This window comes from Uranotaenia lowii, chromosome 1 (genome assembly GCF_029784155.1).
Source record: "Uranotaenia lowii strain MFRU-FL chromosome 1, ASM2978415v1, whole genome shotgun sequence".
In the NCBI taxonomy this organism is placed as follows: domain Eukaryota; kingdom Metazoa; phylum Arthropoda; class Insecta; order Diptera; family Culicidae; genus Uranotaenia; species Uranotaenia lowii.
In genome coordinates this window covers 111,065,293-111,085,335 of record NC_073691.1, presented here as the reverse complement: position 1 = coordinate 111,085,335, position 20,043 = coordinate 111,065,293, and the positions used below count along the sequence as shown (strand labels likewise).

Below are 20,043 nucleotides of genomic sequence, written 5' to 3'. Positions count from 1 at the left end.
AATAAATTAATTTCAAATAAGGATCCCTAGTACGTTGATATTGGCGTCGACGAATGTTTTTCAGTCGTATCAAAAACTGAAGATCATCATCAATTAAAGGTTGATTAAATTTATGTTTAACTTTAGGTATTGAAGCGGCTTTAGCATTGACTATTGAAGTTGTCAAATTTTCTACAGCCAAATCAATATCTTCTATTGAATTCAGTGGAACGTTGACATCTAAAGTACGTTCAATAAAATTCATATATCGCTCCCAGTTAGCCTTTTGAAAATTAAAAGTTGATTTTAAAGGGTTTTCAATGGGACTTTGAGATAAAGAAAATGTTACTGGAAGGTGGTCTGAATCGAGGTCCGCATGAGTAACTAATTGACTACAATGCTCGCCTAAATCCGTTAGAACCAAATCAATTGTGGAGGGATTTCTAATTGAAGAAAAACAAGTATGCCCATTAGGATATTCAACAGTATAATAACCTGCAGAGCAGTCATTAAACAAAATATTCCCATTTGAATTTGATGAAATATTATTCCAAGATCGGTGTTTTGCATTAAAGTCACCAATAATAAAAAATTTAGATTTATTTCTAGTGAGTTTTTGTAAATCTCCCTTCAAAAAATTTTTCTGTTCACCGCTACATTGGAAAGGCAAATATGCGGCAACAATTATAATTTTCCCCATAGAAGTTTCTAATTCAATTCCAATTGTTTCTAAGACTTTTGTATTGAAAGAAGGAAGAAGTCTAAATTTGAGACGACTATTGATGACAATAGCTACACCCCCACCTTGTCGATCAAGTCGATCATTTCGTAAAATTTTAAAGAAAGCATTGCTTTTCAAGTTATTGTCTGGCTTTAAAAAAGTTTCAGTGATGGCAGCAATATGTATGTTTTGAGTTTTCAAAAATAAAAAGAATTCATCTTGGTTAGCCAGCAAAGATCTAGCATTCCAATTCATAATATTTAAACATCTATTTGGATCCATGAGGGAATCGTAAAGTCATAATAATTTTGTTAGCATAATTAAAAGAAGTTTGGAAAGCTTCAAACATTGAATTTGCTTTCAACATAAGTTGCATCATTTCCATTAAATTTTGATGCACAAATTTTAATTTTTCCTCAGTAATCTCACCCAAATCAACAAAATTGTTAGGATCAGAAAATGAAGGAGAAGAACAAGTATTTGAATTTCGGGGATTTTCCCAAGCCTTCGCATGAACGTTGAGACTTGGTTTTTTCCCATTTTTATTAGTTAAACCTGAAGAGGGAAACCCATTTTCAACCACCTCTGAGAACGATAAACAACGAGTCTGGGGCGCAGATTCAGCCCAGGTAACATTAAAATCACTTCGGGTATTACCCAGCCGTGATTCCAATGTAGGCCGAGGCTGACTGCGAACAGGCAGGTTGTTTGCCGGTCTGACGTGTGTAGACGAAAAAGAGGAAGGAGGAGAAGAAACTTTTCTGGAAACTTTGGGGTTTTTCCTAGAAGCAACAATTTTTGCCCTGATGGGACAATCTAGCGAATTCGAGGAGTGATTACATGCGCAATTCGCACACTTAAAAAATTCTGTTTTTGGCTTATCACCACCAAAAAGGCATTTAGATTTTTCATGATCGAATGAGCCGCAAAACATGCATCTGGCATTCATTCTACAATTTTTAGTGCCATGACAAAAAGCTTGACAACGACGACATTGCGTAATGTTTTGTAAAAAATTGGTAGAAGATTTACGAAAAGGTTCGAATTTGACTCGACAATGAAACATAAGACGAGCCTTTTCAAGAATTTGCAAATTATTAACCTGATCCTTTTTAAAATGGATCAAATAAAGTTCAGGAGCAAAACCAACACTACTGGTATTATTCGTGTTGGTTCTTTTCCTCATTTGAATTACTTGAATTGGAGAAAAACCTAACAAAGAATTTAATTCAGCTGTGATCTCATCCGGTGTCTGATCGCCAGTGAGACCACGAAGTACAACTTTAAAAGGACGATCACTTCTAGCGTCGTACGTAAAAAATTGGTGTTTTTTATTATTCAAATAATTTAAAACCTTTTGAAAATCATTAAAAGATTCCGCCAATATACGAGCAGTTCCCCTTCGACCGATCTGAAAAGAAATCTTCACATCCTTGACGGAAGTGACGATTTCTTTTCGAAAGGCATTGAAGTCAGGAATCGTGACCGTTATTGGTGGAATCCTTTCGTTTTTAAGAGTATAAGAAGAAGAAGGTTTCTTAGTACTCTTATCAGAATTAAATATGAATATTTCCTCATCACCGATGTTATGAAGGACATCGAATGAATTGGAAATTTCAACTTTTTTGGCAGATGGCCCTGGATTAGGTTCAGCAATCCGTTTTCTTCCGGCCCTTGAGCCGGCCGAAGACTTCCCCATGCTGGAAAGAAAAGAGAAAATATGAATAAAAGAAAATGAAAATAATTTTAGCACTGAAAAGTGCTGATTGAAATACAGGTAAGGAAAAAATAAATAATGTAAAATGTTCCTGCAGGTACACAGCAACGATACGATGCTCCGGCGTACGTGTTGACGGCTCAACGGTACAGATGGAAGTGAAATATGACTTTGTAGCTGACTATTTTCCATGTTTTACAAAGAAATTCAAAAAGCTTCATGCGAAATTAAAAAAAAACAGTTTGATGGAATTTACCCATTAGTCTACACACAAAACTTTCGGGGCTCCACTTAGCAAAATTTCGCTGTAACTTTCCGTTAGCAAAAATATTTTTTTACTGTTGAGTTAGCAAAAAGCTAAATTTACTTGATTTTAGCAAAAAGAAAGTTCATTTTGCTTGATTTTAGTAAAACGAAGGTTTTCTAGCCGTTTTGTGTACAGACAGCAGCCGCCGCGGATTGGAAGAAAAATAGCGCGCGTTGCCGAAAGTTCGATGTTGGTGGTTCTAGAGGTGGCTAAGTTAACAACTAAATACTAACCAAATCGACACCGGATGCGTACAGGTAAGGGCCGATTATGAATTGTACAGATTTTCCGATTTTAATTAAAAATTGTTTGTTTGTTTTTCTTCCGACCAGGTTACAACTGCAACAGGAAACTCGCAACAGACAGGAAATGAAGGGGGACCACAACTGGAATATCAACGAACTGCATCCGGCACACACTCCGGTGCATTCGTTGAAGTAAATGGCTCGGCAGTTGGCTCGCCGGAATCGGAACTTCCGTTGTACGAAAAGTGTGAGAGAAGATAGCAAAAAATGTGAAAAATAAAATGAAAGTGAAGGAAATTTGTGTATTCTATTTCACAATCAAACATTATCCCTGATTCTCCAGAGAAAAAAAAAACAATAAATTTTGAAATTTCAAAACCAGCGAACTTTTCCTCCGGTTTTGCTAAAAATTTGAGTAAAAATTGCGGCGGCTAACTTTTCGCTCGTTTGCTAAAATAATAGTTTAAAAATATTGCTAAATTGATTGCTAAGTTTCTAGCTGGTCAAATTTGAGCAAATTTTTGCTAAATTTCGGCCTTGAAAATTTTGTGTGTAAACACAGCTTGTAAAAGTTATGGAGAATGTTATTTTTAATTTTACTGTACTGTTTTTTCTAGTCTAAAATTCGCAATTTCAATGAATGCTTATTTTGACGCACACATTGTATGAATATTTGTAAAATGAACGTAAATTAGAGGAGCAATTTTGAAGCATTCTGTATAAATAGACATATGGGACAGCTTTGCGGGTATATTTCATATGGGACAGACATGACTTGATATTTTTTTCATATATGTTGAGAACAAAGTTATGAAAGTTTTAAGTCTAAATTGAAGAACTAACTGCATTTGAACGATTTTCGAGATAAACTGAAAAATGACGAAAATGCATATGGGATAGTCTTGCGAATAGCGGCAGTGTAGCAACTGATCAAAAAATGTGGTGAAAGTGTTTGTCAAATATGGTAAGATGCCAAATAAATTTCAAATTAATACCCTGAATTTTATTTCTTAATATCATGATGACATTTAATATCATGTTTGTATGTGGGATAGATGCTCAACACCATTTCCCTGGCAATTTTATCATTAATTTCCAATTTTTGAAAAGGTGTTTCTGGCAAAAAATAGGCCTGAACATGTTGGTTGTTCGCCAAATCTGGATAAGCAACAACAAAACTCGATTTGTTCTGTTCGCACATCCGTCGGACTTTATCGCGGTAGACATACTGACCCTTGCTTTAAAATCGGTTAGCGATTTCGGTACGTGTACTCAACATAGAAACCCATTCCTTGATGCTATGTCCCTTGGTATCTTCCAAGTTTTCCGCCATTCCTTCAGCAGCTTTCTCAGCCGCTTGGCTATAGGTGAACATAATCGTCATCGGCATTCTTTTCATAGAAAAGTTCCCGATCGTCTAGATGAATTCCGGTTGCGCGATCACGACGTCACATCTCAGCCTCAGCGTTTGCTGTCCGCAAAATTTGTGGACGTGGATTTGTGGAAAAAATGAAAACAAACTAAGCGCATTAGTATTAGTGTCTGGCTGATCATTCAGCAGCCTGATAGAAATCGATCGAAGTCAATTGGAAAAACAGCTGATCAACTGTCAATCCATTTCAATTGATTTCGATTGAGTTCTGTTGAACACACCCAAACTCATAAAGCTTGCCGTAAGCACGAAGATGACCGAGCCGATCAGAAGCTTTTATATTTGTTGACTTTTCTATTCCATTCATTTCAGTTTAAGCTTTTTACACTGATAAAAAATCACAGTCAATATCATTCGTGTTTTCAGAAAAATTGCAGCACTGGTGGAGACACTGTTCCGGAGGGGAGGGAGTCAAGGGAATAAAAGATGGGAAGCAAAAGGAGTGGGTAGAAGGATTGAGGTGATAATTTAGGATAGGTTTTAGATTAATTGAGTTGATTTCCATGGTAGATAGGTTCAATTCCGAGGTTTGGATTCCGTTGAATGAAGATGAGTCCGTCCTTAGAAACCACTTTCACAATGCGCCCTGACTTCTTAAGTTTCAAGGCCTTCAATCGCAGCTTAATGGCGTGTACGGTTAGGTTTTCGTTGATGAAGATTCTTTTGTCATTAGGAAAGCCAACGGTGCGCAGCGTAAGGGATCTTTGACTCAGATAGGCACTGAAAAAAGCGTCTCTTCTTTGTTTCAGCGCGAATTCGCGTAGAATAAGCGGTTTATATCCAACAGCAATTGGTGATTTGGCTAGACGTCGTAAATCTACCATCGGCGGTGGGATACCGAGTCCACTGGCAATATGTTCAACAACCTTGTTGAGATCTTCGTTGAGGGTGTAGGGTAGTGTCGTTTTATTATTATTATTATTATTTATTTGAGACCTTTTAACCACCCGGGTTATTCGGGTCTATTCTTAATTTTTGCATTTCATTGTGTTACAATTAGTTCTTGTCTGAGTTGCTGGTTTTACAAATTGTGTAGGTCCTTATAGCTCACGAAGCAGTTTTGTTTGTTTAAGAAAAGAAATTAATTTATCTTCATTTTCAGGTGTGTTCGAGAGGATCTCGCTGATATCTCCGTTGAAGAGTAGATTTGTTCTCACGTCGTCGTACTTTCGGCAATCCAGAAGAATGTGTTCGGTCGACAGCGATGTCCCACAGACTTCGCAAGTTGCTCTGCATCTTTCTCTGCTGAACAGACCAGAGTGTGTCAATCTCGTATGGCCAATTCGGAGCCGACAGAGGGCCCGGTTTTCTTCTCTGCTTTTTCTGTCGTTCCAGGCAAACGTTGTGCATTTCACCTTTCGAAGGAACTTTTCCTGTTCATTAAACCACTGGTTCTCCCAACTTTTCCTTATGTTCAGTTTTATTGTTCTAGATGCGTCTTGGGCAGGTATTTTCATGTCTATCGGTTCATTAGATCTTCCAGCATTGGCGAGGTGGTCAGCCTTTTCATTACCAGATATTCCGGCGTGTCCAGGAATCCAGCAGAACGTGACGTTTTTCTTTTTAGATTCCATTTCTACCGCCCGAATCCAGGGGTGTTTTGAGGAACCACTTTCGATGGCGGCGATACAGCTTGCTGAATCGGAAAAAATGATGGTTGGGACAATGGGCGACGTGATCATTGTAACGGCCTTTAAGATTCCCCAAGCTTCGGCTGAAAATATCGAGCATTCTTTAGGTAACCGTTTGCTAAGTGCTAGTGATGAAGTCCAAATTCCTGATCCAACTTGGTTTCCTACAACTGAACCATCGGTAAATATTTGTTGGAAACAGTTATAGTTTTGTACCACGTGTTCTTTGAAAATTTTCGTTGCTCTTGTAGAAGAGACCCCTGCGTTCAGGGATTTTCTAAATGTCCAGTCAATTTTTGGGGAACGTAAATACCAAGGGCGGTGACCGTGTCTTAGCATAGGCTCGATGGGACGTATGGTTTCTATGTTGAGATTTTCAAGCATATTGTTAGTGCGGCCAATCAAAGGAGGGTAGTGTCGTGATTTTACGAATCTCAATTCAGAGATTCACTGAAACACGTCTGTCGCTCGCAAGAATAGATCAATGACTGACTTTGTTTTGTTTGTTTGTCAAGTGCTGCCAAAATAGCAAATGTTCTCATAGAAATTTATTTTATTTTATTCATCTACAGTGTTGCCGAATACAACTATTATTTTATTTTATTCCTAATTAAATTTGATTTATTTTTTTGTATATTCTTCATCTCATCCCTACATTCCTTCTCACCTCTATTCTTAATTAAAACTTTTCACACATCAACATTTGTTTTTTTTTCTTTAGTGCAAAATTTTATTTACCAAATATCCTCCATTTTTATTCCATATTCCACATCTTAATTCTCCATCCTACAATTTTTTTTTAAATTTCTGCTTATCCTTCATCACATTTCTACATTCCTTCTCAACTCTATTCTCAATAGAATCTTTAATTTACCGACTTTTTTTTCTAAAATACAAAATTTTATATCCCAAATATCCCTCATCTCAATTCTACATTGCATTCTCTGCAAAAGCTTTTCAAATTTTTTTTTTTTTTGGCATATTCTTCATTTCACCCGAAAATATTCTTCACAAAACCTTCCCAATTTGTGCTTTCTCTGTCGCTCTGCTTTTATTTACCAGAGCCGGAACAATCCGCAAAAAAAACATTTTAGCAACAGCTTTCTCGAACTGTGCTTTCCTTGTTACTCTAACTCTGTTTACAAGAGCCGGAATAATTCGATAGTATTTTAAGAAACAGCCCGCCCAACCAGAAGGCTTATTCAAAACAAACAATCAGCAGCAGCAGCCTTAAATATCTGCGCTTTTAACGGCAATTCCGTCTTATTTCCACCGGAAGGCCAAATCAAAACAATCAGCAGCAGCAGCCTTAAATATCTGGCAATTCCGTCTTACTTCCACCGGAAGGCCAATTCAAAACAATCAGCAGCAGCAGCCTTAAATATCTGCGCTTTTCAGGGGCAATTCCGTCTTATTTCCGCCGGAAGGCCTAATCAAAACAATCAGCAGCAGCAGCCTTAAATATCTGCGCTTTTCAGGGGCAATTCCGTCTTATTTCCACCGGAAGGCCAAATCAAAACAATCAGCAGCAGCAGCCTTAAATATCTGTGCTTCTAACGCCAATTCCGTCTTATTTCCACCGGAAGGCCAAATCAAAACAATCAGCAGCAGCAGCCTTAAATATCTGGCAATTCCGTCTTACTTCCACCGGAAGGCCAATTCAAAACAATCAGCAGCAGCAGCCTTAAATATCTGCGCTTTTCAGGGGCAATTCCGTCTTATTTCCACCGGAAGGGCAAATCAAAATAATCAGCAGCAGCAGCCTTAAATATCTGCGCTTTTCAGGGGCGATTCCGTCTTATTTCCACCGGAAGGCCAAATCAAAACAATCAGCAGCAGCAGCCTTAAATATCTGTACTTCTAACGGCAATTCCGTCTTATTTCCATCGGAAGGCCAAATCAAAACAATCAGCAGCACCAGCTTTAAATATCTGCGCTTTTCAGGGACGATTCCGTCTTATTTCCACCGGAAGGCCCAATCAAAACAATCAGCAGCAGCAGCCTTAAGCTTCTTTAGTTAGAAGCTTCTAACGGCAATTCCATCTTATTTCTATCGGAAGGCCAAATCAAAACAATCAGCAGCAGCAGCCTTAAATATCTGCGCTTTTCAGGGGCAATTCCGTCTTATTTCCACCGGAAGGCCACTTCAAAACAATCAGCAGCAGCAGCCTTAAATATCTGCGCTTTTCAGGGGCAATTCCGTCTTATTTCCACCGGAAGGCCAAATCAAAACAATCAGCAGCAGCAGCCTTAAATATCTGCGCTTTTCAGGGGCGATTCCGTCTTATTTCCGCCGGAAGGCAAAATCAAAACAAGCAGCAGCAGCAGCCTTAAATATCTGCGCTTTTCAGGGGCAACTCCGTCTTATTTCCACCGGAAGGCCAAATCAAAACAATCAGCAGCAGCAGCCTTAAATATCTGCGCTTTTCAGGGACGATTCCGTCTTATTTCCACCGGAAGGCCTAATCAAAACAATCAGCAGCAGCAGCCTTAAATATCTGCGCTTTTCAGGGGCAATTCCGTCTTATTTCCACCGGAAGGCCAAATCAAAATAATCAGCAGCAGCAGCCTTAAATATCTGCGCTTTTCAGGGGCAATTCCGTCTTATTTCCACCGGAAGGCCAAATCAAAACAATCAGCAGCAGCAGCCTTAAATATCTGCGCTATTTGTGCTTATTCTACCAACCACGCCATTGTCGTGATTTTACGAATCTCAATTGAGAGATTCACTGAAACACGTCTGTCGCTCGCAAGAATAGATCAATGACTGACTTTGTTTTGTTTGTTTGTCAAGTGCTGCCAAAATAGCAAATGTTCTCATAGAAATTTATTTTATTTTATTCATCTACAGTGTTGCCGAATACAACTATTATTTTATTTTATTCCTAATTAAATTTGATTTATTTTTTTGTATATTCTTCATCTCATCCCTACAGGTAGATAACAAGTTGTTGAGATTTCTTGAACCTTTCGATAGCTTCATTCGAAAAGAACAAGTCGTCGCGTAGTGTATTCACCTCACTACGAAGATTGTTGACATCATCAAAGGTTTGTTTTTTCAAAGATGTGACATGTTCCTCTAAAACATCCATTCGCTGGCTCAGTTCTGATTTCGTGGCTGCAATGTTGGCTTCTATTTTACTTTCCATTTGAGTGATCCTGTCGTTCAGCACTGAGAACATACACACTTAGATTGCAAATTTTCCCCTCAGGATATTGACTCTCTGAACCACAGGGGAATGGATGAATTTATTCGAAGTTCGTATGGGAACCTTCCCGAATCTTGGGACACTTGATTTCTCCTGATATCCGGGACATAATATTCACGAATGCACAGGCGCTCTGAATATTGTCCTGTACTATAGGAAAACTTCAGCTGTCAAAAGTTTTCTGTCGCGTTTTTTATAGTTCATCCTTTTCTATCTTACGCGCATAATGTTCCGTATAATTTTCCCTTTCTCAGTAGAAGTCGTAAAGCTAAAGAAGTGCGTGTGGTTGCAAGTCGTGCACATGGAACATTTTTTTTGAAGGATCAACCGACGGAGTCTCAAAGGAGCCTAATTGTATAGCTTATTTCGTGTCAATGTACCCTTGGTAGTGCAGAACCTGGTAATTTTATTCTAAATTTAACAAACAATATAAACATTGACATTTTTGTTGTTTGTTTTCAGGTGAAATGCCGTCCAACATAAGGAATGCTCAGATCAGCAGCGACGTCGTTATTTTATTAACTTTAACTACTTCTCATTAAGATTAATAAATGTTCTATAGTGATTCAAAATAATAAATATTTTTGGAAGTTTATGCATCATTTAATTCAATGTAAACATCGAAAGAAAATAGTCCTGAGCCTACAGGATAGTCCCAAGAATTTCCCTGCAAATCACAGGAGAAAGCCGTTGCAAGCCTACAGGCCAATTTGACAGTTGTTTTCCTGTAGTGATTTTCTGTCCTGAAATCGTCCTGTAATTTCAGCTGTTGAAAATACAGGACGAAATCCTCCCGACCACAGGAGAAAAGATTGAGTGTGTAGATTGCATCCGGGTCCAAAGTTCAGTCAGGGAATCCACGTCATCGTCCGAGTTGGTCAGGTCTTCTCGTGACCGTTTAGACAAGGTCGTTACTAGCGGTTGAGAAGCGGAAGCTTGTTAGCTTATTTTTTTCCATTCTGTTTGTGATTGACATTTCGTAAACAAACAGGGGAGTGGAACTTCAAAGAATGTTTCTGAAGGGGTACGGTACAATGGTGTTGGTAGATCGAAAATAGCAGCTGACTTAGCCAATTTGGTCGATAACTAGCTTAGATTGTGAATTTCACGGCAGTTTTCATAGAGTTCGTTTGATGGTTAACTAGGACTTTCAGCCATAAGCAATTCCGCAATTAAAAGGTGTAGTTAACAGCAAGGAATATCGATTCAATCACAATCACTTTCTTAACGCACTTTCACAAACATCCCTTCAGAAATGGTTTTTCTGATGTTCGACAAATATTCAACGGATACGTTCACCACGTGCGAATCACAGCATTCGGAGGTGTAAGTATTCTAGCTTGAAACGAATCCTGATTGCTTTTCTCGAGCGATTTACCGAACATTGAATTATAGGTCTTATGAAATTATTTTATCGGCTATATCAGTTAAATTTTATATTTTTTAAGAAAGAATATTTAAGAATTGAAAGATTACAGATGTATAGAAGATTACAACACATTAGAATAAGAATAAGAACTCGACTCGACTCCAGTCACTGTCGAGTCGAGCGAAATGTCGTATTACGGTAGTCGAGTGAAACAGCTGAGTCACGAACTTTCAAGCAGTCGACTCAGTCGAGCTACTCGACTGAAATTCTACTCGATTCGACTACTGTAATACCAAAATGGCTCACTCGAGTAAGGAGACTCGTGACTCGACTTATGTAATAGGGCCCGTAATCTTAATTTGAAATACTTTTCATGACATGTCATCTGTTTTTTAGGAACAACGTTTTAATAAAACAAATTTACGATGATTAACTCTTCAATCCAGAGGACTTATAGGTCTAAATAACTCAAATAATCCACATTAAGAATTTAGATTGAGAGTGGAGATTCCAATTTATATTAATAATTAGCATCTCAGAATTAGAAATCAGTTGACGATTTCGTTGTTTCTGGTTTCAGGTTTGGTACTAAGCAATGTTTTACATTTAACCCTACAATTTTTAAGTTTAAAATTGAACTTCAATATTCATTCAACTGAATTCTATGTTTCGCATGTACTAAAGTAATTTTTTTTTAATTTTATTTTCAGAAAATGAGATTAAAACACTTAATCATCCTAGTAGGATTGATTGGAATTGTATCCGGAAGAGTAGCCCAAAGTATACTTGTGACCTAATTAATTTGTTATAAATATACTATATGTAGATATATTTTCAGCAAAACTTCCTCAATCGAATAATAAAGCACCGATAGTGTTGAGACAAGATGTTGAGGAATATAACGATAGTGACAATGCAGTCGATGGTAACGTTTCTGAGTCGAATGCTGTCGAGGAAACGGATGCCAGTGCCGAAGCAGCCAATGTGAATGTCGAAGAGGAATCCAATTCCGAGGACAATCAAGTGTTACAAGAAATAAATCAGGTGCCACAGGAGGTGAGCAGTGAGGCTCCAGTAGTCAACGTAGACGACGCAAATCCGATAAATCGTTACTGCAAATGTACTACATACGAATGTAATTGCTGTCGTGATTTTGCCCTGCCGTTAATACCGATCAAGGGACCGGGGTGTGCGGCTGTGCAATATCTGGACGGAAATCGAATGTCTATCGGAATCAAATTTGGTGACCGTGTGCTGGCCAATCGTGTTATCTCAGGTTAGAGAACAAAAAAAAAACTTCAAAATAATGCTTTATTAGCAAATTATTTTTAAATCTATCAAGCAGGTAGAAAAGCGACTCCCGTCTGTATGCCACTTCCAGGAGGGTTCAATCGGTTTTGTGGTAGAATCTACAGTATCAGTCGCCGTTCAGATGATCATTTCAAGGCATGCCTGGGTCTGGAATTGCGCGCCGATAACGAAGTGGAAGCTGTCTTGAGAGTTTCATGTTTCAAATTCGGACCTCGAGGTCTATCTGTAACTGAACCGGAGCCACTACCCCCAGTTGAAGATGTCGATGATGAGGACGAAGATGATGAGGATGATGACGAAGATGAAGGAGATGATCTTTTGGGATCCTTGGGTTTAGGAGAAGGTAATTATACATAAAGTCGTATAAGTAGTGCGGCTTCTTCATATGTTCATCTCCCTTTTCCAGATGATGATGAAGATGAAGAAGAGGACGATGACGACGATGATGATGATGGAGCGGAGCAAGACGAACCAGATACTCCTGCCTCCGAGGCTGGGTTCAGTCTTCTGGAAGGAGATTTCCTGGGAGACCTTTTGGGTACAACTAGTCAAAAGAAAAAGAAAACAGCAAATAAAGTTGAGGCAACCGTTGCGGCAACCAAAGCAGCTACCGATAAGAAGAAATCAAAGAAACAAGACTCAAGCGCGCCTGTTGTCCCGGAAGTTGTGAAGAAGAATGCTACAGTCACGAAAACAAAGAAAAAAGATGAAAACACTTCAGATGACATTACGGACATCGTAGCCTCTCTCGTTTCTGGCGACGACGACGACAGTTCCGAAAATGACGAAGATGATGATGATGATGAAGACGAAGAAGACGATGGGATTTCAAATGAAAAAGATGGAGTTACCGAAGGTATTTAAACTAGAGTGCCTATAAGAAGAGTGACGACAATGTCAAATTTGGAATAAGCGATGAGCTGTCAGTGTCATTCCAAACGAACAAATGACCTGTCAAATTCAGCCTTCTCAGGCAGAATTTGACAGGTCATTTGTTCGTTTGGAACGACACTGACAGCTCATCGCTATTCCAATTTTGACATTGGCGTCACTCTTCTTATAGGCACTCTAGTTCTAACTAGTGTGGTCCTGTTTGACAAACATATATTTAAACTTATCTTTTAGTAACTAAAACTCCATCTAACGACGAAGATGAAGATGAATATGAGGAAAGCGGAGAAAATGACGAGGCTGATGAAAAACAAGAGATTGAGGAGAAACAACCAAAACAACCTAAATATGCTTTCAGTTGGTCTAACCTAACCCGATTATTCCGAATACTGTAGTTTGGTTTTCAATAAGTACGATTCATAGGCACCAAGGCTGAAACGAATTGGTGTAAGGTATTTTAATTTCAAAAATTGATCGCTGACGAACTGCAATTGGAAATATGACAGTAATATATATATACTGTATACAGTAATTGTTAGTGATTGTAATTCAAGTTTCAAATGGGATAGCCATTGTGCAGATGAATCAGTACCTTGAAATCGTACTATATCTAATTAAGTGACGTTAACTATTGAAGTGTGCTTGCGTTCAAAGTTGTAAATCTGCATCGAGTGACCGAAATGTTTTCTCTAAAAATTTATTTATTTATTAAATTATTTATTGATTGAAAAAAGAGGTATTTTTGTTAAAGCCTAGATGACAGTACTTAACAGGAAGAAAAAAGTTAAAGAGGTTGTACATAAGCCACGACCGCAAGGTCAACGTAGAATTACGACAGCCGGTCCTGTTTCAATAGGATATGTTTCATAATAGGTAAATATTCATACTCGGAAAATGTTGATCGTTTTGACATGAATCCAATGCAACTGAGCCAATGCGCCTGCAATTATGCAACTACAAACCTCAAGCGTTTTATCAAACGCTTCAGAGAAAAGCTTTAAAGATTCAGTATTATGCGTTTAATTCGAATCAGTTGGGGAAATGCGCACTAAGGGGTATACAAAAGGGGTCGTCATTGTACATTGGATGGAGATGAAAATTCAACAACAAATTTAACTTTAATGTAAAGCGCACTTAATACAAAATTATTTAGAGAGTGAAATTTTTTTCAGGTTTTTCCAATGGAATTTTTTGCTTGAATAAATATTATATGTCAATGAATGGTGTCATACTCAAACTTCTACACATTTTAATTTCGTGAAATTTTTCTGTTCAGAAATCGGGACCGCGGATAGCTTTTCAATTTTTTATCAAAGTTCTGATTTAAGATTTGAACCGTGGAATTATCTTTGCCATGCACAATAAAAATTTTATTTAAAATTTCATCTTTATAGAAGAACGTTATTGAAAAGTAACGAAAGGTTTATAATTTTAATCAAATGTTGTAAAAATTTTTAATATTCAAAAAATTACAGGTGGATACACACAAAAAAAATTAAAATGAAATTTTTTTTTTCAAAAGTGACTCATGCCTTTGTAAAGTAGCCTGAAGCATTTAGTTGGCTGACCCCGCAGATGTGGAAAATTGCTAAATCTGGACGATGCCACTGATGTGGTTTGGTGGGATTTTGGCCTTTTAAGTTCCTTTGAGTATGATTTTCTCAAAGGAACCGAATGTTTCAAGGTTAAGTTTATGTTCTGGCAACCCTATGCCAGGCCCCTGCGGCACCAGTCCATCATGTTGAACTGGTGCCGCAGGGGCCTGGCATAGGGTTGCCAGAACATAAACTTAACCTTGAAACTGCATAATGAATGCTCCGGGTTTCAGTGACAATGGTTTACTCAGCCGAGCATAGTTCTCCTCGTCGTCCTGATGGAGAACTTCAAACAGCACAATCCTAGCAAGCGGCCTTCTCTCAACAGCATTGCACACATTTTTGGTCGCAACAACCGACCGACCGGGAGAAAGACCAAAATCAAAATGAAACCGGGTCGGGGCAATCCTTGCTTTTTTATAACTTCGCATCTAGTGCAGTTTGGGTCGACGATCGGGGTTTTTTCGCTAAGGGTGTTTCGCGCACCAATTTGTATTAGCGCGTTATTAGTATTGGTGTACCAACACATAGCCGACCCAAAATGTTGTTCGGAAAAGATGTCCGTGAAAGAGGCGTTTTTCGTGACGCGAGATCCGTTCGCGAATTTCAATTTGCACCCCTATGGTGTTGCCGTAAGACGTAATTCTACGTCAAAAAAGTATCAAGTTGGAAGATGCGGAATTCCAAGACAATTAAATTCGGCAACAGACAGCCTACCGGCAGGTACAATGACTTCAAGGTTTAAATATAGGTTTGATCCGCTTCTTGGCCAGAAAACTTTAGCATCTTTAAAAGTAAGTATTTTTTATTGTTCTAATGCGGTCTTAAAGTTGCTCGTGCATAATTACCTTCCCGACATTTCATTCATTGTTTTTGGAAAAATACACGAATCATTTGGGGTCGGTGCTGCTGATTCCAAGTCTAATATCACTTCCGAAAGGTTTCATGACTGCAATGTTTCGAGGTCCTCGACCATTCCTGCTTGTGGTAGGTATGGCCTACCTACCTACCTTATGGTCCAGCGCCGATTGACCGGCGCATAGGGCTGAGATAAAAGATCTCAACTGCTGGCGATCCGGAGCCAGCGTCTTCACTTGGTGCCAGCCAAGGTTCTCGTCAACTGTGCGGATTTCAGCGGCTAGGCTTCGCCGCCACGAGCTTTTGGGCCTGCCTCTTCTTCGATGCCCATCTGGATTCCAGTCAAGCGCCTCTCTGCAAATCTCTTTTTCATCTCTTCGCAGCGTGTGCCCAATCCATCTCCACTTACGTTCCCGGATCTCGATTTCTAGCGCCTTTTGATGACACCGGCGATGAAGTTCAACGTTTGAGATCCAGTTGCCAGGCCACCAAGCGCGGATAATGTTCCGCAGGCAGCGATTCACAAAAACTTGCAGTTTTCGCGTCGTCACCGCATATGTGCACCAAGTTTCACACCCGTACAGCAATACGGATTTGACGTTTGAGTTGAAGATTCGGATCTTAGTTCGTAGAGAGATCTGGCGTGACCGCCAGATGTTTCGGAGACTCGCAAACGCAAATCGGGCTTTTCTGATCCGGGTTTCGATGTCCTTCTTGGTACCACCATCAGGCGTAATCTGGCTACCAAGATACTGGAAGCACTCCACTGTCTCAACCTGTTGTCCAGCTACCACGAAATTGGAACGATTTTCCGTATTGATTTCCATCGACTTGGTCTTTCCGACATTGATTTTGAGACCTGCTGCCTTGGAGCTTTTTGTGAGGTCGTCGAGTTTGCTCTGCATGTCTTGTTGTATTTGGGCGAGCAAAACAATATCGTCTGCCAGGTCAAGGTCGTTCAGTTGCTCCATGGTTGAAGGATTCCACGGCAATCCTCGGTTTGGTCTACAGTCAATCGATCCAGTCAAGATCTCATCCATTACGATGAGAAAAAGCAGCGGTGACAAAATACATCCTTGTCTCACTCCAGAAGTTACCGGGATTGGTTCGGACAAGACACCGTCGTGCAAGACCTTGCACGAAAATGCCTCGTACTGTGCTTCGATGAGATGGACTAGTTTCTCTGGGACCCCTCGTCGTCTAAGAGCAGCCCAGATGTTTTCGTGGTTTAGTCGGTCAAATGCTTTTTCGAAATCAACGAACACCAGCAGAAGAGAGTCCTGGAATTCGTTGATTTGTTCCAGTATTATTCGTAGCGTTGTGATGTGGTCCACACATGATCGTCCGGATCGGAATCCAGCTTGTTGCCGTCGGAGTGTAGCGTCGATTTTCTCCTGGATCCTGTTCAGGATCACTTTGCAGAGTACTTTGAGGGTTGTACAGATCAAAGTTATGCCACGCCAGTTACCGCACTCTGTTAGGTCTCCTTTCTTTGGGACCTTTACGAGAACACCCTGCATCCAGTCGGCCGGGAATGTTGCAGTATCCCAAATGTCAGCGAAAAGACAGTGCAACATTTGTGCTGACAAGGCAGGGTCGGCTTTGAGCATTTCAGCAGGAATGCAATCGATTCCCGGCGCTTTGTTGGACTTCATGTCCTTGAATGCCGCTTCTATTTCAGCCAGCGAGGGCGCTTCCGAGTTGACGCCGTTAATGCGACTTACTGTGGGCGCCTCGAGCTGCGGGTTCTGTTGGCCATTGCTATTTGTAACTCGGAAAAGTTGATCAAAATGCTCAGTCCAACGCTTGAGCTGATTTGTTCGATCTGTCAGCAGCTGACCTGCTCGGTTTTTCAGCGGCATTCTTGCATTAGTCCTTGCACCACTAAGGCGGCCAGAAATATCATATAATAATCGGATATCTCCAATGGCGGCGGCTCTTTCTCCCTCTTCGGCTAGGGAGTTTGTCCAGGCTCTCTTGTCTCGTCTACAAGCTCGTTGACCTGCCTTTTCCAGCTCCGCATATCGTAAGCGGGCGGCTGCTTTGGCTGACCCGGTACATGCCTGCTCAATTCCGACTTTCGCCTTTCTCCGATCATCGATCATCCTCCAGGTTTCATCCGACATCCATTCACTTCGTCTTCCACAAACTTTACCGAGAGTACCATGGCTCGTCGTGATAAAGGCATTCTTGATTCCACACCACTGTTCTTCGACTGTTCCGTCTGTCGGCAGCTCCGAGGCTCGGGATTCTAGCTGTTCAACGTATGCCCTTTTCACCTCTGGATTCTCCAACCGGCGGACGTCGTATCGACACCCGACTTTCTCCTCGCGCCGTTGGACACGCGCAACTCTCAGTCGTATCTCGCCAAGGACGAGGTGATGGTCAGATGCAATGTCTGCGCTTCGTTTGTTGCGGACATCAAGAAGGCTCCTTCTCCATTTTCGACTGATGCAGATGTGGTCAATTTGATTTTCTGTTCGGCCATCTCGGGATACCCAAGTGACCTTATGTGCTGGTCTATGGGGGAAGAGCGATCCACCGATCACCATGTTGTTGTTGCCACAAAATTCTACAGACAGCTCTCCGTTTTCGCTCATCTGTCCTAGCATGGCGCCCCATGATGCGCTCAAAGTCCTGATTATCGGACCCAATCTTTGCGTTGAAGTCGCCTAAGTGGATTTGAATGTCACCCTTCGGAATTCTCTCAACCACGCTGTTCAATTGACTGTAAAACTGCTCTTTCTCCTGCAAATCGGCAACGTCAGTTGGCGCATAACACTGGACCATTGTAAGGTTTCTAACCCGTGTTCTGAATCTGGCTACGATTATTCTTTCGTTTATCGGTTCCCATCTTATGAGGGCCGCATGGGCCTGCGGGCTTAACAGGAAACCAACTCCTCGTTCCCGAGTAGCATGTTCTCCTCGTATGCCAGAGTAAAGCCGTACTTGCCCGGACTGTGTCTTGTGTTCTCCAGTGTTAGGCCAACGGACTTCGCTCAGTCCCAATAACTCTAGCTTGAGGCGGCTAGCTTCTCTAGCCAGTTGAGCCAGCTTTCCTGGCTGGGCAAGGGTCAAAAAATTCCAAGTTCCAATTCTAGTCCGTGTTTTCATGCTAAAAGTCGTTGCCAAAGTTCCAATTCGGTTATTTCTTCTCTCAGTTTCTGTAACAATACAAGATATCAGGAGCAGTAGGTTGTTAGCCTAAAGTCCCTATCCCGCGATGGGGCTGCCATCTTGGACTTAGCTGGCGGGAGCCGCATTTCATAAATTCAGCCGCTTGCTGCAAGACAGACGCTGTTTGAGCCGCCCCTGACATGGAGAACAGACTCTCGATTGTTGTTGCACGCCGCCCCTGACCTGGGGAACAGACGCGGGCGGCCACCTTCTCAGTCTGCATGCGACCAAAGCATCCACCGGGGTTGGGTACCCGATCTCCGCTGGTACCAGCCTGGTAGGTATGGCCCAAGGAAAATATATATGTTATAAAAATGATTACAGTAGAATTTATCCAACGACTGTTGATTGAAATGAACTACAAGAATTAGCTTGAAATGATTAGTCCATGATTATCCGATTTAATTTGATAAAATAATGCGTAAACAGAAAATATATAGTGGTGCGAATAGTTGTTGAGTGTAGGAATGAATGGATTAATGTTAAGTTATTCATCGTTATGTGAGCGAAGAGTGTGGGAAAAAAAGTGATGCGAGAGTGCAAAAGACGGATGAATGAATGATGAGTGTCTTTGAGTGTATCAATGATGGAGATTGAAGAATTGATATTCATTCTAGATTCGAGTTTTAGATCGCTTGGATGCTAGTGCGATTCATAGTTTAAGGTTCGGGCTTGTCTTAATGTGAAAAATCGTAACATTGTGAAATGGTGCGTTTCGCGGAAGCTTGTTCACCACACTGCTGACTAGTCATCCAACGTCATACTCAAAACTTCTTCATGCGTTAACGCTTTGCTAGCATATCTCTCCTCCATGTCATGTGGCAAAATTGTACGTTGCAATTCAACCCAAGCATTGAGCATCCAAAAGCATACGTCCTTCAACGAAATGTTTTCAAGCTTTAACCTACACAGAAATTTTTTTACTATTACGTGTAATTGAAAACGGTTGCCTTTAAAATATACCAACCTGTAATTTAAAAACTCACGTATCTTTTCAAATTCAATGTTCGGAAAATCGCTCAAGAAAAGCAATCAGGATTCGTTTCAAGCTAGTATACTTACTCCTAGTTACGATATGTTGGATGAAGTCGTATTTAGTTCCACCGATGTCAAATGAAATCTTATAACGATCGCATAAGATTTCTTAAGATGCATTTTATTGGTACACAAATTACTTTCGAATCGAAATCGTAAATGACTTCAAATAAATTCGTAAAGAATTCTACGTAAGCATCGTCTTTCGTATCACTTTGTATGTTTACTAGAATGTCACATAAGTAGGCAAATTGACACCGTGTCTTTCCGATATAGCTACAAATATTATAACAAGTATAATTATAATCGTATAATCGGTCTCTTTACCCAAGATGTAAATATATTGAATGCGACCGAATCAAATTCGTATTAACAGATACTTAACGTTCGCCCACATCTCATCATGATATTAAAACTTCATCGTGTTGGATCGTGTTAAGTCAGTGGTTTTCAAACTTTTTTCACTCACCGCCCCCTTTTGCAAAGTTTTCAAGCTCAACGCCCCCCTGGGCAAATTATCAGAAAATCTATTAAAAAAATGAAAATCTGGATCGTTGACAAAACCC

At 40.2% G+C, this 20,043-nt stretch overlaps 1 protein-coding gene across 3 annotated transcripts in view; it reads left to right on the top strand.

The window, feature by feature from the left end:
- LOC129738697 (uncharacterized) overlaps positions 1–13,545 on the top strand; it is a 47,500-nt gene extending 33,955 nt beyond the window's left edge. For 2 of the 3 annotated variants that reach the window (XM_055729953.1, XM_055729954.1), the window contains exons 2-6: positions 11,321–11,390; positions 11,449–11,886; positions 11,953–12,264; positions 12,328–12,777; positions 13,047–13,545. In XM_055729953.1, coding sequence (XP_055585928.1) covers positions 11,324–11,390; positions 11,449–11,886; positions 11,953–12,264; positions 12,328–12,777; positions 13,047–13,207 — 1,428 coding nt within the window. In that variant the 5' untranslated portion in view covers positions 11,321–11,323 and the 3' untranslated portion in view covers positions 13,208–13,545. The remainder of the gene's footprint in view (positions 1–11,320; positions 11,391–11,448; positions 11,887–11,952; positions 12,265–12,327; positions 12,778–13,046) is intronic. The other variant, XM_055729955.1, reaches the window with a different exon arrangement.
- Positions 13,546–20,043: the final 6,498 nt, after the last annotated feature.